The 17,793-nt window shown below is 37.7% G+C and overlaps 1 protein-coding gene across 8 annotated transcripts in view; it reads right to left on the reverse strand.

Annotated features, from left to right (window-relative positions):
* The window catches only part of FBXL17 (F-box and leucine rich repeat protein 17), a 480,781-nt gene that overhangs the window by 309,566 nt on the left and 153,422 nt on the right, over positions 1-17,793 (reverse strand). For 7 of the 8 annotated variants that reach the window (XM_089909151.1, XM_022591594.3, XM_022591605.3 and 4 more), the window contains one exon: positions 5,037-5,167. In XM_089909151.1, coding sequence (XP_089765277.1) covers positions 5,037-5,167 — 131 coding nt within the window. Of the gene's footprint in view, positions 1-6; positions 1,260-5,036; positions 5,168-17,793 lie in introns of those variants that run through there. The other variant, XM_089909155.1, reaches the window with a different exon arrangement.

Genomic DNA, 17,793 nt, shown 5'->3' on the forward strand with positions numbered 1-17,793 from the left:
CTGCACAGAAAAAGAAAAGAGAAAGAATAGTCTTAAGGTTTTTCTTAATATTATAAACAAAGGAATTGTGAGTCAAATACTAAGCATTGCAAATAAATTCATTTTAAATCACAGGCTTGAAGTTGGAGTTAATTTAGTAAACTAGTTCAGCTCTATTATTCAGGAAACTGTTTTAGAACACTCGTTTGAACACTAAGTGGGAGTGAGTTCTCCATTTTGGAAGGCAGTCAATGAAAACGAAGGTTTTAATTTATTTTAAACTGAATTCTGTCTCCCTCTGTAACTTCAACATGTTGGCCAAAGTTCTGAGGCCTGAAATAATGAAGAACTAATTTAGGTAAACTAATCAACTCTATATTATCTGTTAACATATGTTATCAGGCTCAATTTAAAAAGAACTACTTGATTTAAAATAAGAAATCTTTACCTAAAAATCTCTACATTCTGGATTTCAATAAGGGAGAATTCAATTCGTAGACTGGGTAAGGAACAAGTAGATAATATTAAAAAAATAGGTCACGCTGGGTGGGAATAGTAGAGAAATTGGAGAATGGCCAACGAGAAAAGCCCATTACTCATCCTGGAAAAACTGTTGACGTGAGAAACTGTGGGTCCAATGTTGCTAGATTTGCAACTTTCCCAAGAGAAGGCCAAAATTCAGAATTTTTATGTGAACTACCCCAATTTTTTTAAGTTGGTAACTAATTCAATTTTTAAAATATTGTATAGGCCAAACAAAACAGCTTTGTGGACCGGACTCAGCTGAGCCCACCAGTTTGCAATTTCAAAATGATGGTATTCAAAAGTTTTACTTAAAGAGAAGATATTTATAGTTACTATTCTAAACACAAGTACATATAAAGTGAAAGAGTAACATATTGTAAACGTTATTTTATACTTGAAAGAAACTGGTTGCAACAGTCTCAGGTTTAAAAGTCCTCAAATTTTAGAGTGTCCACTGATGCAACAGCTGCCTTTACATAAATATAAGATTCATACAGCAAATTAACTCCTTAAAGAAGGTATCCTTAGTTATCCATGTTCAACAAACTTATACATTCAATTTTGTTTTAAACTGCAAATTCAAAGAATAAATCTCTAGCTAGGCAAGTTCAACCAGTTGGCAGCATAACTGGCTTTAACAACCAGCCTGACTTTTGCTGTTTTGTGACTTTAGCTGACGGATGCTAGAGAATCTTTCACTTCTCTTGTATTGTTATCTTGTACTGTTTTCCTAATTCATGAGCAAGCATGGTCAACTGTCAATGAAAGAATCATATATTAGATAATGGGTATATACATTATATGATCAAATTTTATTTTCAGGACTAACGTTAAAAATTGAAATTAGGTGGATTAATTCTCTCTTTGGTAGCCAATTTAAATATTAAAAATAGCTTCCATAAAGATCTATTAAAATAAATTAGATTTCACTTAATTCTTCTTGACAAAAAAAAAAAAGCCATTATAGGCATATTACTATAAAGATGCTCAGAACCATTCACATTTTTATATATCTTTTTTTTACATTCAAAGCATGCTGCTTCTGGACTCTATACCAAACATACAAAAACAATGAAGACCAAATTGAATGTGAAATAACAAAGGATTTATATCAAATACAAGTAAACATTCCAATAAACTTACAGTCAGAGAGAGTAGAGGAGACATAATAACCAGATGTTTAATTTAAATCATTGATAGAAATAGTCAGCGTCGTCTTTTCATAAACCACTTGGATTTGATTTGTATTCAAAAGCAATGGTAAATGTCAAACGACTACTAAGACCATCCTTCTGAATACAAGAAAATATCACGCTGTTTAACTCTCTAAACACAAAAAGTCCTTTTAGAAAACAAAGATAAAGAACAGCATGTCTTAGTCACACAGATCAATTCAAGAACCACAGAATGCTAAAAGGTTTCATGAGCTTAACAGTAAAGATCTTCAATTGCTAAATATTTTAAAATTTTGAGCTTCAGAAAAAGTTTATTGATAAAATCTTTTAAAATCCAGCATAAATCTTATATCTAAAGATCTGGGAAGAGTATCAAAGGGTATCTTCACGTGAGGAATCCTTTTTTAAAGCTAGCAGCATTAAACATAGATCCTTTTCACAGGTATTAAGTTTAAAATAGTATCTAAAGGTTCTATTGTAACTTTATTATGAAAGAAAATGATGAGATTAGTCTAAAAAAAAACTAAGAATGTTACATATAAATGTCAATTGTATGTGAACCTAGCTATGAAATGGAAATTGACTCATCAGCCATTTGCTTTTTCTTGTTTGTCCCCATCCAGTTTTTACTGCAGCAAAGATGTAAAATACATACAACTGGAAAAGCCAAAGAAAAGTCAAACAAATGGGCTAAATTTAATAGGAATAGTATGACCTTCCGCTGACAAAAGATGTTGAAAGGATTAATTGAGAACACATGTAAAGTGCCTATCAATTACCTGGGTAATACAGGTTACCTTCCTCCCCTCTATCCTTACAAGGCTCACTATTATCTCACTCATTAAGTCTTATGTCACCTAAAGAGAAAACCTTCTGAGAGCAGCAGGGACTCAGTTCTCCACAGTCTGAGACACAGCACCAAGTATTTAGTAGGGGGTTAATAAATGCCTCCTGATTTACTAGAGGATAATAATAATGAACAAATGTAAAACAGACGCTAATTGATAGGCTAAATGCATTAGTGCATTCCAGTGTCCTCTATATGAAAGGTTACTAACCCATCTCGGCTAAGTGCTGAAATTATAATTAAGTCTGATGGGAAGTCCTAGATTTATACCAATATAATTACAAATATTACTTAGCTTAGTGATAGAGTATGGCAAGAACAATGAGCTGAGTAATTTAGATGATACTACAAAGTGGGTTTTAATGTTTGAAACTCCTATTACAGTACACAGGATAAGTGCAAGCAGTGTAATTAAAACCTAAAAGAGTCTGATCTTTAAAACTCTACCGCTCAGCCTCATTAAAATGCATGATTTCTCAATTAATCCAAACTTTTCCATTAAAAACATAAAAATACACTTTCATTCCTTGCAAATAAATCTCTACAGTACAGGTATTTAGGATCAAATACCAAATAACCATTATAATTAGAAAAAAATGACTGAAATAGCAAGAGATCTGAGTAGATGGAACCTAAGAAAGAGAAGGTGAGGGCTGCCCACTTTTTTATTTGTAAATACCCAGTTGTGGCTAAATAAGCATTTGAAGAGCTAAATGATGAGAAATCTCTGAATATCTTTGTGTAAATAATACAAACCTAAGCAAAATGTTTACCAAGCAGATAGCCCTTATAATCATATATGGACTGCATCTAATTTACCTCTGTAGGCTCCAAGTACTGAGTCTTCTATGCATGGACATAGAATACTGTTGTGCAATGAAAGGCAATCGTTTTCATAACCATATTGTAGCACAAATAGTTTTCACCTTTCAACCTGAAGCATTACCAAGAAGTTTACCTCAATATTAAGCTAATGCTAAACACCTAAACCACGGGATGATGTTTTTCATGTACTTTATTTTATTAGTTATTATGAAAAACACTTAAAAGATTATTTTTAAGTTGCCACATAATTGGCTATGTAGGCGAATGTTGATTATAGAGAATAATTTAATTTTTAAAATTTTCATCAATTTTCTTTAGATTTTGATCCACCTCACATAGTGACTGTTACTCAAAAACAATAAACACCTTTTATAAATGATGACCATGGGCCAATTCTGGATTAGTAAATTTTTCAAGAAAAATTTTACTAAGAAAGAGCTAAGTCAAAAGCGATCACATAATTTAAAGAGCAATGCAGGGTATTTTATAAAAATGTCACTAGAGGGCTTCCCTGGTGGCGCAGTGGTTGAGAGTCCGCCTGCCGATGCAGGGGACACGGGTTTGTGCCCCAGTCCGGGAGGATCCCACATGCCGCGGAGCAGCTGGGCCCGTGAGCCATGGCCGCTGAGCCTGCACATCCGGAGCCTGTGCTCCGCAACGGTAGAGGCCACAGCAGTGAGAGGCCCGCGTACCGCAAAAAAAAAAAAAAAAAAAAAAAGTCACTAGAATTTACCATACTTGGGGAAAATGTAGTCTACACGATTTTATTGTTAAAAGTATAAAAGGAAATTAAAAGTGAAAGAAGGAAGTGTATTGAATTTAAAGCATTATCCCACACAAACTTAATAAACCTCTGCTCTAATTTGTGAAAAATATTTAAATCTAAATAGGTTCTAATTATAGCTGAAATAGTGCTTTCTATTTTGAAAGCAAAATATTTTTGATGGCCTAACTTTTTAAAAAAATTTATTCTTGAAAAGTTACTGGGCAAGAATCTTATCTCACGCTTATATTTAAGAACCCACCTAAACTAATCAGCAGTAGTAGAGTAGTGCTAACTCTGCAGCTGTTTTCATTATAAAGAAATCTATTTTCAAGGGTTCTTGCATCTTTTTATTTCCTTCATTAAATATTTCAGAGAAAAACTGGTTTATCATTGTTTGTTTTTAAAACTACCCATTTTACACATTTTTACACTACATATTAAACTGTCCATCACATGACTTTCATTTTCAAAACAAATTCTATTTATACAGAAAACAAAATGTCATCCTTGAGAAAGGATCTGAATGCATAATGTTTGAAACAGTTTCTCAGAACCATTTTCCTTGATAAGTGAAAAGTAAAATTAACACAAAAGTTGCAAAAATATTAAAGTGACAAATCAACAATATGTCTTGGGTGGGTGACAAAGAGAAAATTCAACAGACTTCTATTATTATAACTGTTCAGGCAAACATTTGAGTCTTAGAACATAAAAACCTTGTTGCAAATATAAGCAATGGATGGGTTAAAAGTATACTTCTAAATGGTTTTCAAAACTTATACATATCTATTTTAAAAGTCATGGCTTTATCACATTTTCCTTAAAGTAGACATGCCTTATTATAATGATAATCAGTACTTGGTACATAGAGCACATGTTTCCCTATGGAAAAGTATTTTTAACATGTTACAATGGTTACCTGTCATTTATGATCCAGTTCAGGCAGAGATTGAGAGAGCTTAGATTTTTGCACCTCTTGACAATTTCCATCACGGTTTCATTATCCAGTTCAGTGATATGACGTAGGTCCAAGCTGGAAAGGTTTCTTAGCTAATGAGATAAATAAAATGAAAGATGAGAAATATAAATACTACATTCATCCTCAAAAACTATAAATATAGTTTATTATAGAGTACCACTACAATAGACAACAGTCTAGAATCATTTGATTAAACTAAATGGTTACATAATATTTTAATACTAAATTAGAAATGAGGTCAGAAATCTATGATGAACAAGTGAATGGCAACAAACATTAAAATCAAATAGATTTATTGAGGCATCATAAAAATCAAAAAAGTTAGCAATCTAATAGGTGGGAAAGCTGTTAAATCTCTCACATAATTACCCACAATTTGACAGGCTTATTTTCTTTAACATTGTTCCATTTCAGATATTTATCTTCGTGATTATAATGCCACTTTTGTATAGGTTTTCTCTTTTTTTTTTTTAAAGATAAAATATGAGTAAGTGGTTAATTCAGAGATATCTTGGTGATATTTTATCAATGTACTCCAAATTGCAGTATTATGGGTTGTATGTTCCACTATGTGAAAAGCAATATAAAACATTGTTTAAGAAGTAAAGATTTTCTCCATGTACCACCTTCCCTATTTGTTCACTTTCTCTACTCCTTTCTTGATGTTTCCTGCCTTCCCCTGATGTTGTCTCCAAGGAAAATTAATAATAATATCATTTACACAAAGATGGTAGGATCTTAATTATCCTCTTCAAATAAACTGTATCTCAAATAAGCTATTTTTGCTTAATAACATGCAAAGAATTAATTTGGAAGCATGTGGTAGACCAAATAACACCCCTCCCAAGGATATCTATGCCCTAATATGCTACCTCATATGGCAAAAGAGACTTTGCAGATGTGATTAAAGTTACAGATTTTGAGATGAGGAGACTACCCAGGTTAGGCCCAATCTAGTCACGTGAGTCCTTATAAGCAGAAAACCTCTCCCAGCTAAAGTCAGAGAGATGCGAGGGAGGAAGATGCAAGGGACATTTGAATTGTGAAAGGGATTCAACCTGCCTTTACTGGCTTTGTGGCTGGAGGAAGAGGGCCAGGAGTGAAGGAGTGTGGGCAACTTCTAGAGCTGACAGCCAGTAAGAAAACTGGACTTCAGACCTACAACCTTAGGGAACTGAATTTCCTCAAAAACCTGACGGAGCAAGAAAACATTCTCCTCTCGATCTTCCAGAAAAGAATACAAGGCGGATGATTTTAGTCTGATGAAACCTGTGGTGATCTTCTAATAAACTATGAGATAACAAATTTGTGCTGTTTTAAGCTGCTAAGTGTGCGATAATTTGTTACAGCAATAGAAAACTAGTACATGGCCTTTCCAGCACCATCAGGGAGCCCTCCAGGAGATGGCAGTCTTCTCTAGGCCACCCTCAAGTCCTGCTGTAGCGGAAGGAGGTAATTCCTGCATGAAGCTGACTTGCAGGCGTTAAGAGCAGTGAGTGAGGCGAGCTTCGACCCCAAGAGAAGAGAAGACACTGGTATTGCCGCTGCTGTAGGACAAAAGGGAAAGAAACACTCTAAAGCAGCACCATCCCAGAGAACTTTCTGCAATGATGGAAGTGTTCTCTAATTCTGCTGTTGAATATGGTAACTGCTAGTCACACGTGGCTACTGAGCACTTGAGACACGACTAGTGTGAGGAAGGACCTGAATTTTTTTTTTTTTTTTTTTTTTTTTGTGGTACGCCGGCCTCTCACTGTTGTGGCCTCTCCCGTTGCAGAGCACAGGCCCCGGACGCGCAGGCTCAGCGGCCATGGCTCACAGGCCCAGCCGCTCCGCGGCATGTGGGATCTTTCCGGACCGGGGCACGAACCCCTGTCCCCTGCATCGGCAGGTGGACTCTCAACCACTGCGCCACCAGGGAAGCCCAACCTGAATTTTTTTATCTTATTTAGTGTTGTTTAGTTTGCATTTACATTTTTTATCTGTGGCCAGTGGCTACCGTGTTGGACAGAGCAGCTGTGGAGAACTGGGTCTGCCAGGCAGCACGCACACCCTCCTCCCCACCTCAGCTCACAGAAAGGCTTCATGCAGAGTCCCTGCCCACTGCTCTGATGCATGTTGCAGGGCTACGGAGAGAAACAGGGATGGCTAAGAGGGTGAAATGCGAAAAGGTCCACAACAGTAGGGAACGCTTTCTAGTTGAGACAGCAAGCCTCTGTCACTAAGGCTGAATTCTGAGCCTTCAGCACGAGATTCAGGAAAACCTCTCTGCAATTAGCCTCTCAGGTCAGATGTTCCAAGAAGTCGCCGGCCAGTGTGGGACTCAGGATAACACAAGAGAACGGAGGCAGGACCAGGAAAGAAGAAATGGGTTGGACAAAGTTCTTCCTCAAGTTACCATGGACCGAGGCTTTACCAACATCAGAATATTGTTGGTACTTGGCAACCAAAGCATAACGAAAGGGAACAGACTCACCTTTGTTAAACAAACAAAACAAGAAGCAAAAACAAACAAAATGACAGACTGCTCTGGCTGTCTCAGCAGCTCCATACAGTTGACCAGTCAGAACCTGGGCTGACTCGCTGCTTCCCCTTCCTCAAGGGTCTCCTCACTCCACTGTCTGACAGCTATAGCCAACACCACGCCCAGAGCCCATAGGTGGGCTGCTTGGGCTCTAGCTTTATACCCCAAACATGGCACCTGATTCCTATCCTTTACCACTCTACCTACCACAAATAAGGTAGGCTGGTATTAAACAAAACCACAAAAATGTTTTGAAGTACCTAAAGGAACAATAACCAAAAGACTATATGAAATACAAAACAGATAGCAAAATAAGTTTCTAATAATCTTTCAGACATCATTAAAGTCATTTAAAGAATCAAAGGGCTGATGCACATGCTCTTTGCTATGCTTTCTTCCCTCCCAACTCCTGACGTATCCCCATGTGGTGATGGAAACAGAAATCATCCAGAATAACAGCTAGGCTTGGAGCAAAGTACAAGGTTGTGAGGCCAGTACCCATGTCTTTTATGAAAGAGCAGGAGACACAAGGAGTACAGAGAAGACTGCAATAAAACAGGAGAGACAATGGTAATGCCAAATGGAACAAGTCTCAAAGTCTCGATATTTTGTTAGTTATATTTGTTGTTGTTATTTTTCACAAATGTTGGAAGAGCAATGGTCTGGAAGCAGCCATGGAGAGCAAAGAGGATCCTGCCTCCACTTTCTGACCCTGAGAAACACAGTGAGAAAATAAACAGGTATGGTAGGTAAAATTCTAAAATGACCCCAAGGACCCATGCCCTAACATAATCCCTGACCTTGAGTGTGGGCAGGACCTTATAAGGAAAAGTAAAAGGATTTTGCAGCTATAATTAAGATCCCTGACCAATTAAACACTGAATTAGTCAAAAGACAGTATCCTGGATGGGCCTGGCCTAATCAGTTGAGCTCTGACAGAGGATCTAGAGGTCAGAGAGATTCTCCTGCTGGCCTCGGAGAAGTGAGCAACCACGTTTTGAGAGGGACTGTGAAAGGCCCAGTGAAAAGACCACATGGCTAAGACCCTCAAGAGGCCTCTAGGAGCCGAGAGCAGTCCCTGACTGACGGCTAGAAAGAAAATGCGGACCTCAGTCCTATAACTACAAGGAACTGAATTCCTCCAACAACTACATGAGCTTGTAAGAGGATCTAAACTCTAGAAAGAGATGCAACCCCAACTGACACCTTGATTGTGACCTCGTGAGACCCTGGAAAAACCAAGTTGCAGCATCTAGACTTCTGACCCATGGATATAGTAAGATGATAAATATATGTGGTTTTAAGATGCTAAGTCTATGGTAATTTGTTGTACAGCAATAGAAAATCAATACAGAAGGGCTATAGGGGACTCTGTATACTTGAAGAGAAGTCAGGTTTCTCTTAAGACAAGGGGGAATATCCTTAGCCACTTTAAACTCTGAGGCTCACTGCCCTTCTTTAGATACGTATGTTCACAAAAGCTTAGAGGGAGATGCTTGCTCCATTCAGCCTTCTCTCTAGGTGTATCTTCAGTGGCCAAGAAAACACTTCCTGGGAAGACAAGCAACTCTGATGTGGTCACTCTTATTAGCTCCACATTGGGGAACTAAATTTCTCAAACCAGTCTTCAATCATGGAAAGATGACTTTAATGGAAATCCATTATGAAAATGTTTGCATAGCTCCTGGCTTTCAATTCATATTCTGAGAACAGTCACATATTTCCTATACATATCTTAATACCACAAGGTAACTGTCTTTTCACTTTCACTAAACTTTTTCACAAGATTTTGCATTGGAGCTAAACTAGTAGCTAAAATGGTTTCACTGGTCAAGTTTTCTTATTCTTGATTAAGCAAAGATGAACTTATACATGTCAAGGATCAGAATCACTGTTAAATTTGATATCCCTCTTAATGTTCCCCTCAGTAATGTACCCCGTATTTCTATTTTCTATATAAAAATCACCATTTCTTATGACTATAAATGGAGTATAATCTATAAAAATTTTGAATCACTCTTGTACACCATAAACTACTATAATATTGTCAACTATACCTCAATTAAAAAATCACCATTTTCTAAAGCCACATTATTTTTATAGTTAGCTTTCTTTACAGGGTATTTTTGATCCCAACACCCCCAAAATTTTCATCACTACTGTTCTGGGAACATGTAAAGAATGAAGTAGCCTCTGTGAGTTGCAGGTACTGGGCAGCTTGCTGAGCTCATGTCCTGACAGCAGCCTCATGTCTGTACCACAGCCAAATCAGAAATACACGAAATGGACCCACAGAGCTGCTAGAAAATATTTTGAAGCATGACTATTAAACCTATGAATGTTGTGGACGAATTTTGCTACGTGTAACCATATGCATATGTGAACTGTTATTAAATATAGCCATGTTTAATACATATACAGCATCACTTTATTTTCCCAATTATACTGTATTATACTCACTACAAAGATGAAAATCATAAAAATTCTATCCAGACACATAAATATCTCCTACACATGCATATTCCGGGGTCTAGCACAGCTTCTGGCACAAAGTTTCTATGTGAATTATGACTTTATCTCTTAGCTTCCTTCACTGTAAAATATCTCATCACAACACTGTGAATGTACTTAACACCACTGAACTGTACACTTAAAAATGGTTAAAAAGGTAAACTTTTGTTATGTACATTTTACCACAATAAAAAAAAAAAAATTACTTCCTCGACCAGGACCCAGTGGGAGGATACAATAAAGTTCTGTAGGAAAGAAAACTTTATTTGTGCCAGATCGGTCCCCTCATATTAGGGAATGTAACTGAGGACCAAAGAGGTTTGAATAACTTATTAAAGTGCCGATAATAGGCAGAGAGTCGATGGCAAATCTAAACTATTTTTCAGACTTAGGAAAACCCAAAGATATCTTCTAGAACTAAGGGAATAGCAAGAAGTAACAATTCCAGAAACTATCTACATGTGATAAAATTCTAATTCTAGTTCATGGACTCCTGAGCTTTCAGAAATCCTACATCCATGCCCGTTCATCAGTTCAAGGTGGGTCAGATGATGGCACTGGTTCACCTGTGGCTGATACTGCCCTGTATTTATTGTCCATAAACGGAGCATTCTTTCTCTTCCAATGGAGCAAAGACTCAAACATGAGGAAAAAGGTTTACTTTGGCTCTCACATGCCAGCTTTCTACTGAGATCTTGAAGAGTGTTTTGCCCTCGGATTCAATTAAGGCTCATTTTTCATGAGCTGACAGTCACTGACTACGCTTGTGTCACCTTCCCTATGACCACATTGGCCAGTTCAACTTGAAATATGACAGTATCCAAAGGCAGTTCCAGGAGGTTAATTCCTGGTAACCGGCATCAATATATGACATACGGAGCACCTCTAAGGGGCGTGGCATTTTTATTCAGAACCCCACAAACAGCTCTGTCAAATTCATCACATTCCCTCCCTTGCTATGGGAATTTCATAATAGTGCCCTCCAGCGTTTCATAAAAAGCTACCTAAAATAATCCTTCATAAACAAATAATTACATTTAGGAAACTGACATTTTAATTAAACTTTCTTTCCCTTACAAATTCACTGGTAGTCTTGGGTTACACAAATCACAGAGGATTTGAATAAGCAAAGCCATACCACCAGGATCTTTTAAATGTTTCATTCCAATTTTTAAACAGCTTCATAAGGTATTTTAAAAGAAATTCAAGTCAGAATGTAGAATGCAGGTAATCAACTTTCAGTTTAATACTGCTTTTATTGTGAAAAAATATTACTTATAGCCAATTCAGGTTAAAGGCTAAAATTAGTCAATGATTGTATGGCTGTGGATGTACTTAAGAATAAAATGAGACACTAAAATGTTACCTAGGAAACACAGACTTGGAGGATTATAAAAAGACCTCAAATAGCTTCCAAATTTTGTCAAGACTCTGGAAAAGTAAAAAATGAAACAAAATCCTCAATTGTGCAGGTTGACTAAAGGGGATGAAGCAGCATAAGAGGACTCACAGTACCTTGGCAAAGGCAGCAGGGATGTTCCACTGTTTCAGACTAACGAGGTTAATTTACGTGAAGCCAGTTGGAGGAGATAATTTTTGAAAAGAATAAAAACTTCTGTATAGTTAAATATGTTCAAATGTCAACTAGTGCCCAAATTACTTCTTGCCAGCCCTGTCGATGTTGGCTTCATTGTGACTGAGTTTCAAAGCAATCGGTTGTAATCTTTAGGGAGCAAAGTCAAGGGTTAAGACAGGCTGCTGGGGCTGTAGATCAGCAACACACACTCACCTGCCAATCACCTGTCAGGCTGCCAAGATGGGGATCATGGGAGAGACCAAAAGCACAGGGAGACAGAGGGGTCAGAGAAAGGCATTTATAAGAAAGTGGGGAGAGCCACCTATTAAGGACAGGGAGGGAGATACAAGGAGAAAGGGAGGGGCTATAGTAGGGGTTGTGCATGGCAAGACTAAAAATAATAGTAAAGAAACTGAGACTGCTGGGAATGGAATGGAATGGGGCAGAGAGGGAATTTCTGTCCCTGAGCACAGGAAGGCTTCCGCACCTCGACAGGTTCTGTTATCTACATTTAGAGAAGAACTTGGTTGGACAAAGGAGAGAGCGAGGGGCATCCCTTCTGCTCATCAACTAGGCTGAACCTCAGTTTGGTTAAGGCTGGTACTCGAGTATGGAGAGAGTAATAAAAGCTAGATAAGTCACATTTAGGACATCAGGCAAATCCTTCCCAGCACCTCACAGAATTGAGACACTCAGGGTATAACTGAAAGCTTTTAAATAGCCTGAGAGCCTGGCAGAGACAATAAAAATTTCTAATTCTAACCATGAAAATAGGACTTCCAGAGTCTGGAATGCTTATCACATCCACAATAGCTACCACGTTAATTCTCTGGCTCCTTCTTTATGTGTTCCTTCCAACCACTGCCCTCTTAATCACAATGGGATGCTGTCTCTTTGCTTTATTTCCAAATCCAAGGCCTGGCTGGTTCTGCCATTCTCCTACTGGATCTGGCATCTTTCACCATTTTATTCATTCTCTGTTTTGCTTTCTAGGACACTTTACTCACTGCTTCTCTTCAGAGCTATCCCTTCTAACTCCTTCTTGCCACATAACCAGTCAGATAAATATTCCTTAAATAACTCTGATCATATCTCCCACCTTCTCTGAAACCTTCAGGAAAACAAAAACATTTCAACTGCAGAAAGGAATCCCAGAGCTTGCGTATCAAGGCCGTTCACTCTCCATACCTACTCTTCCCTGACATCTTAAGTTAAAATAGCTCAAACCTCTTTCTCCAAGTTTTGAGAAGTTATTCTCACTGTGCTCAGAGACCTGTATTCATTATTTAAAATTGAGCTCACTTCCTGATTACTTCAGAAAGAGGAAAAATTAGTGAGTCTTAAAATATAATATACCTGCCTTAACACAAATTACTAACTAGGCAGCCCACAACAGAACTATGCCTTTTAGAAAGAAATCGTCAATTGGCAACAGCTGCCAAGGGACCAGGGGAACAAACTTTCCTTCCTGCTACAGCTACTTGGGAGTCCCCTCTTTGTTTTCTCCATCTACTCACCTTCCCTTTCCCCTTCCCTTCCTCCTCCCCCACCAGCCCTCCCTGCGCTGTGCTGCTCAGGACCAAGCTCTCATTGCAAACATTTGACATCCAATCCTAATGCTTGAGCTGGTCCAAATCTGCATCTCTGGTGCAGTAGTTGTGGTGCACTTTCATTCATTCATTCATACTTATTTAAATGTTCCTGAGCACGTGGCTCTAACCTTGGCTGCACATTAGGATATGGGGAAACTTTTAAAAAACACTAATGACCAGGTCCCATCCTTAGAGGTTCTGATTTAATTGGCTTGGGGTAAGGCTAACCATTCCTATTTCTGAAAAAGATACCCAGTTGATCCCAGCCTGGACAAGGAACCACTTCCCTAGTGCAGAGCAACTGATATTTAAATCCAGTTACTGAAAGTGTAAAAATAATTTAAAAAGCTCAGCCTCTGATCCCAGCCTGGACAAGGAACCACTTCCCTAGTGCAGAGCAACTGATATTTAAATCCAGTTACTGAAAGTGTAAAAATAATTTAAAAAGCTCAGCCTCTTCAATCACTCAAAAAAGAACATAGAAGACTGTTATTCATATAGTCAGTAACTATTTATTGGGCATCCATTATGTACCAGAAAATATTCCAGCTGCTAAAAATATAGCAGTGAACAAAACAGACAAAAAAATCCCTGTCCATAGGGTACTTATATTTCTAGTTGGAAGGGGGCAGTAGAAACAGTAAGTAAACAAATTGTATAGTATGTTAAAAGGTGTTAAGTACTACAGAGAAAAAAATAAAGCAAGGCACAGCAGATGGGAACCAGTGGGGGGAAGAAAGATGGAGTGTAATTTTAAATAAACAGTCAAGAATGATCTCATTGAAAAGATATATGGGCACAAGTTTGAAGGAGGTGAGGCAGCAAACAAAACCATGCTGATGCCTGGGACAAGAATAAGTGCAAAGGCCCTGAGATGGGAACTGGTCTAGCGTTTTGGAGGATTAGTAAGGAGCCAGAGGTTCTGGAGCCGAGTGAATAGAAGGAAAACTAATTAGAGACATGGCCAAAGAGGGGAGCAAAGAAGGGAAGACTGGGTGAGGCCTTGTAGGCCAAAGTAAGGATTTTAGCTTCTGCTCTAAGGAATCTGGGAATTTGGTGGGTTTTAAGCAGGTATGTGACAGGATCTAAGCTACATTTTTAAATGATTATTCTAGCTTCTGTGTGAGTCTAGCTAGACTAGGAGCAATGGTAGAAGCAGAGAAGCTGTAATGAATTAAGCTAGTCAAGCAACATCAGTGACCTGGGCCACCGTGACAGCAGCTGAAGGTAGTATAAAGTGATCAGATTCTGGATATATTTGAAATTAGAATCAACAGAATTTTCTGACAAATTAGTTATGGAGCACGAGAGAAAAATAAGAATCAGGGATAATTCCAAGGTTTCTGGTTTGAGCAACTGGAAGGTATTACTGCAATTAACTAAGATGCTTTGGGGACAGGTAGGGAGAGACTTTGGTTTTGAATATACTATATCTGAGATGCCTGTTAGATATCCAAGGAGAGACGTCAAATAAATGTGGGCCTCATCAGCACACAGGTAGCACTTACACTTCTAAATTTAATATATAAAAGTATTAATTATATATAAATGTGCTAAATTCATTAGGTTAGCTAGGTACAATCATACTGGCCTTTCAACTTATAGTGAGTAAAAAAAATTATTAATTAATTGATTAAACTACTTTGTGGGCATACATACCCAGAGTAATAAAAAATAATACATAGTGGACTAGCATGATTCTAAAAAAAAAGCATTAGCAGCAATATCGTCCCAAGCCACCTGGAGCAGTTACAAGGCTGGCTTCACTTCCTGTCAAAGCATAATTCAGCCTTCACACCTCCAGTACACATCCTCTGTAAAACCTCCCAGGATGCCCACCGTCAGATTAAGAGACTCTGCCCTCTGTACACCCGCTGATGTTGCTCATTCTCCCAACACGGCCTTAAACACTGCTTTATAATTTAGTCTAATTAAGTGTATGTTTCTCCCACTAGAGTCTAAGGCAAGCTAATGCAGGTCAGTGACCATGTCTTATTCACTTTTGTGTCACCAGTGCTTCACACAGTACTAGGTGCACCAAACGAAATTATTAAATGCTGATTGCTGAATGAGTAAATTTGAAATCAAGAACAAAACATTAACAATAATTTCATGTACCTAGGTTTCTGTAAACCAGGTCTCCGTTCTTTCAACTATATCGAACGCAGGATCTGCAGCTCTGAAGCTACATGTTTCTAAAAGTGATATATTTGAACATAAACCTCAGTAATACATAAGCATTAAATAATAAAAAACAACATTCTCACTCTACGCAATTAAAGATCATTTTAGAACAAGAAGCATAATCAGTTCTCTATTTTCACGTTCGTTCTTAAAATGAAGAACATTTAAACAATCTCTGTAAGTTTTCACAGTTTTGATGTGAGTGGCAGGAATTTTTGAGTAGTTCACCAAAAAAAAATTTTTTTTTTTTTTTAGATGTTGGGGGTAGGAGTTTATTAATTAATTAATTTATTTTTGCTGTGTTGGGTCTTAGTTTCTGTGCGAGGGCTTTCTCTAGTTACGGCGAGCAGGGGCCACTCTTCATCGCGGTACGCGGGCCTCTCACTATCGCGGCCTCTCTTGTTGCGGAGCAGAGGCTCCAGACGCGCAGGCTCAGTAGTTGTGGTTCACGGGCCCAGCCGCTCCGCGGCATGTGGGATCCTCCCAGACCAGGACGCGAACCCGTGTCCCCTGCATTAGCAGGCAGATTCTCAACCACTGAGCCACCAGGGAAGCCACCAAAAATTTTAATCACTGTCTTCTGCTGCAGAAATGTGCATATTTGTTAACTGGCTTCCTGTGTTCTTTGTGCAACAAATCAGAATGGATGCTCTGCTCCTCCTCTTCCACGCTGGCAGGCAGCACAGTCTCTAACTGACTTTTTTCTAGGACTTCTTTCTACCAAATCCCTTTCTTTTCTCCATAGAAGATTTTCTCCATAGAGCTCATAACAGACTACACACAGCACTTAAAGTTAGCAGCACTAAGCAGCCCTGTCACTTTTTTACCTAGCAGGAGCTAAGAAAAAGAATTTCTCCTCAGTTAAAAAATAAAACATTCATACTGTTTGACTTAAATAAGAAAAAAATCAAAGCTTAAATAAATTAAGGATAAATTAAGTCAAATGTGAAGCAAGCAAGGAAAGATTACTTTGTCTAATTGGACTGGTTGTATACTTCTCTTTCATTTCCTCATACCAAGTTCACAGATCTGTTTTTTTAAAAAAGACAATTCATGGAATTTTGAACCCATTTCGGTCACCTGAATCCACTTATCACACTTCAATGCGTCAAAAGTTTTGGAAATATATTCCAAATAAAAGTTTTACGACCTTATTTTTAAAAGTAGTAAAATAACTGAAATGCCATTAGCCCAAGACAAAAGCTTATCATATCTAAGCCAAGTGACCTGTACATTGACCTCTTGATATTATACTATTAAAGTCAAACAGCCAAATTATTCCATTCTTTATTTCTAAATGTATGAAACTGAAAAACAAAGAAACGACATTAATGATTTTTAATTAAAAATACTCTGGCATATATTGTCATTTTCCGGCATTCAAAAAATGTTACAGAAATGATATACCTACTCTCTAAAATGAAGTGCCTTTTATTTCTTTCTTTCTGGTTTAGAATATGCAACTGATTTCTTTCTTTCTGGTTTAGAATATTCACCTTCACATGGAAAATCCCTTGGGCTTACACTCTCATTTCTGAGCCTTAGACTAAAGTCAAAGTTCAGAGTGAAAGAGGCCCAAAACTTAATTTCAGACATTAGTCTTGCTAATCTGTGACCAGGTACTGTTCACAGAGGAACAGCATGAGGCCCCTTCATTAGGTACCTGCAGCTTCTCTCTGAGGCTTACCCCATAGGTCTGGAGCGCCCTGAGTCATTCAGGAAGAAAACAGCTAACCTAGGCATCCATTAGCTTTCGCTTCTCTCAATCTCCAAGCCATTTTTATGAGAAGAAACATTCCAAAATGTATATGTAACCCTGCCCCCCTACCCTCCCTCCTGAAGTCCCCAAATAAAGCCTCAAATACCCCTTCTAGTTGGTATTAACAATCTAATATTGTTATTAACAATCTAAAATGAATTAACAATTCATTGATATTATTAATCTAAATATTAATAAGTCTGATATTAACAATCTAAAAATGAATCAATCAGATCACCCTTACTAGCAAGAAAGAAAAAAATCAGGATGCACATTTGGAAAAAATACTATTTCTTCCACAATCTTCATTTCTGGCATTATACTTGATACTACGTAAGTGCAACAATCACCTATAATAATAAAAGAATGAACACTTTCCAGGTGAGAAAAATCTTAGAAAACTCAAACTTTTTAAAGAGCATGTAAGGATTCATACTCAAAATCCAAATCAGGAACTCTACAAAACACTGAATCAGGTCCCATTTGTTTTACTTAGTTTTACCTTTGTCCTACAAAAGCAGTTCCAAGAAGCAACAGCATTTGGTTTACAA

Source organism: Delphinapterus leucas, chromosome 3 (genome assembly GCF_059928025.1).
Source record: "Delphinapterus leucas isolate spDelLeu-1000000601 "Yukka" chromosome 3, BTC_Dleu_Yukka2, whole genome shotgun sequence".
NCBI lineage: Eukaryota > Metazoa > Chordata > Mammalia > Artiodactyla > Monodontidae > Delphinapterus > Delphinapterus leucas.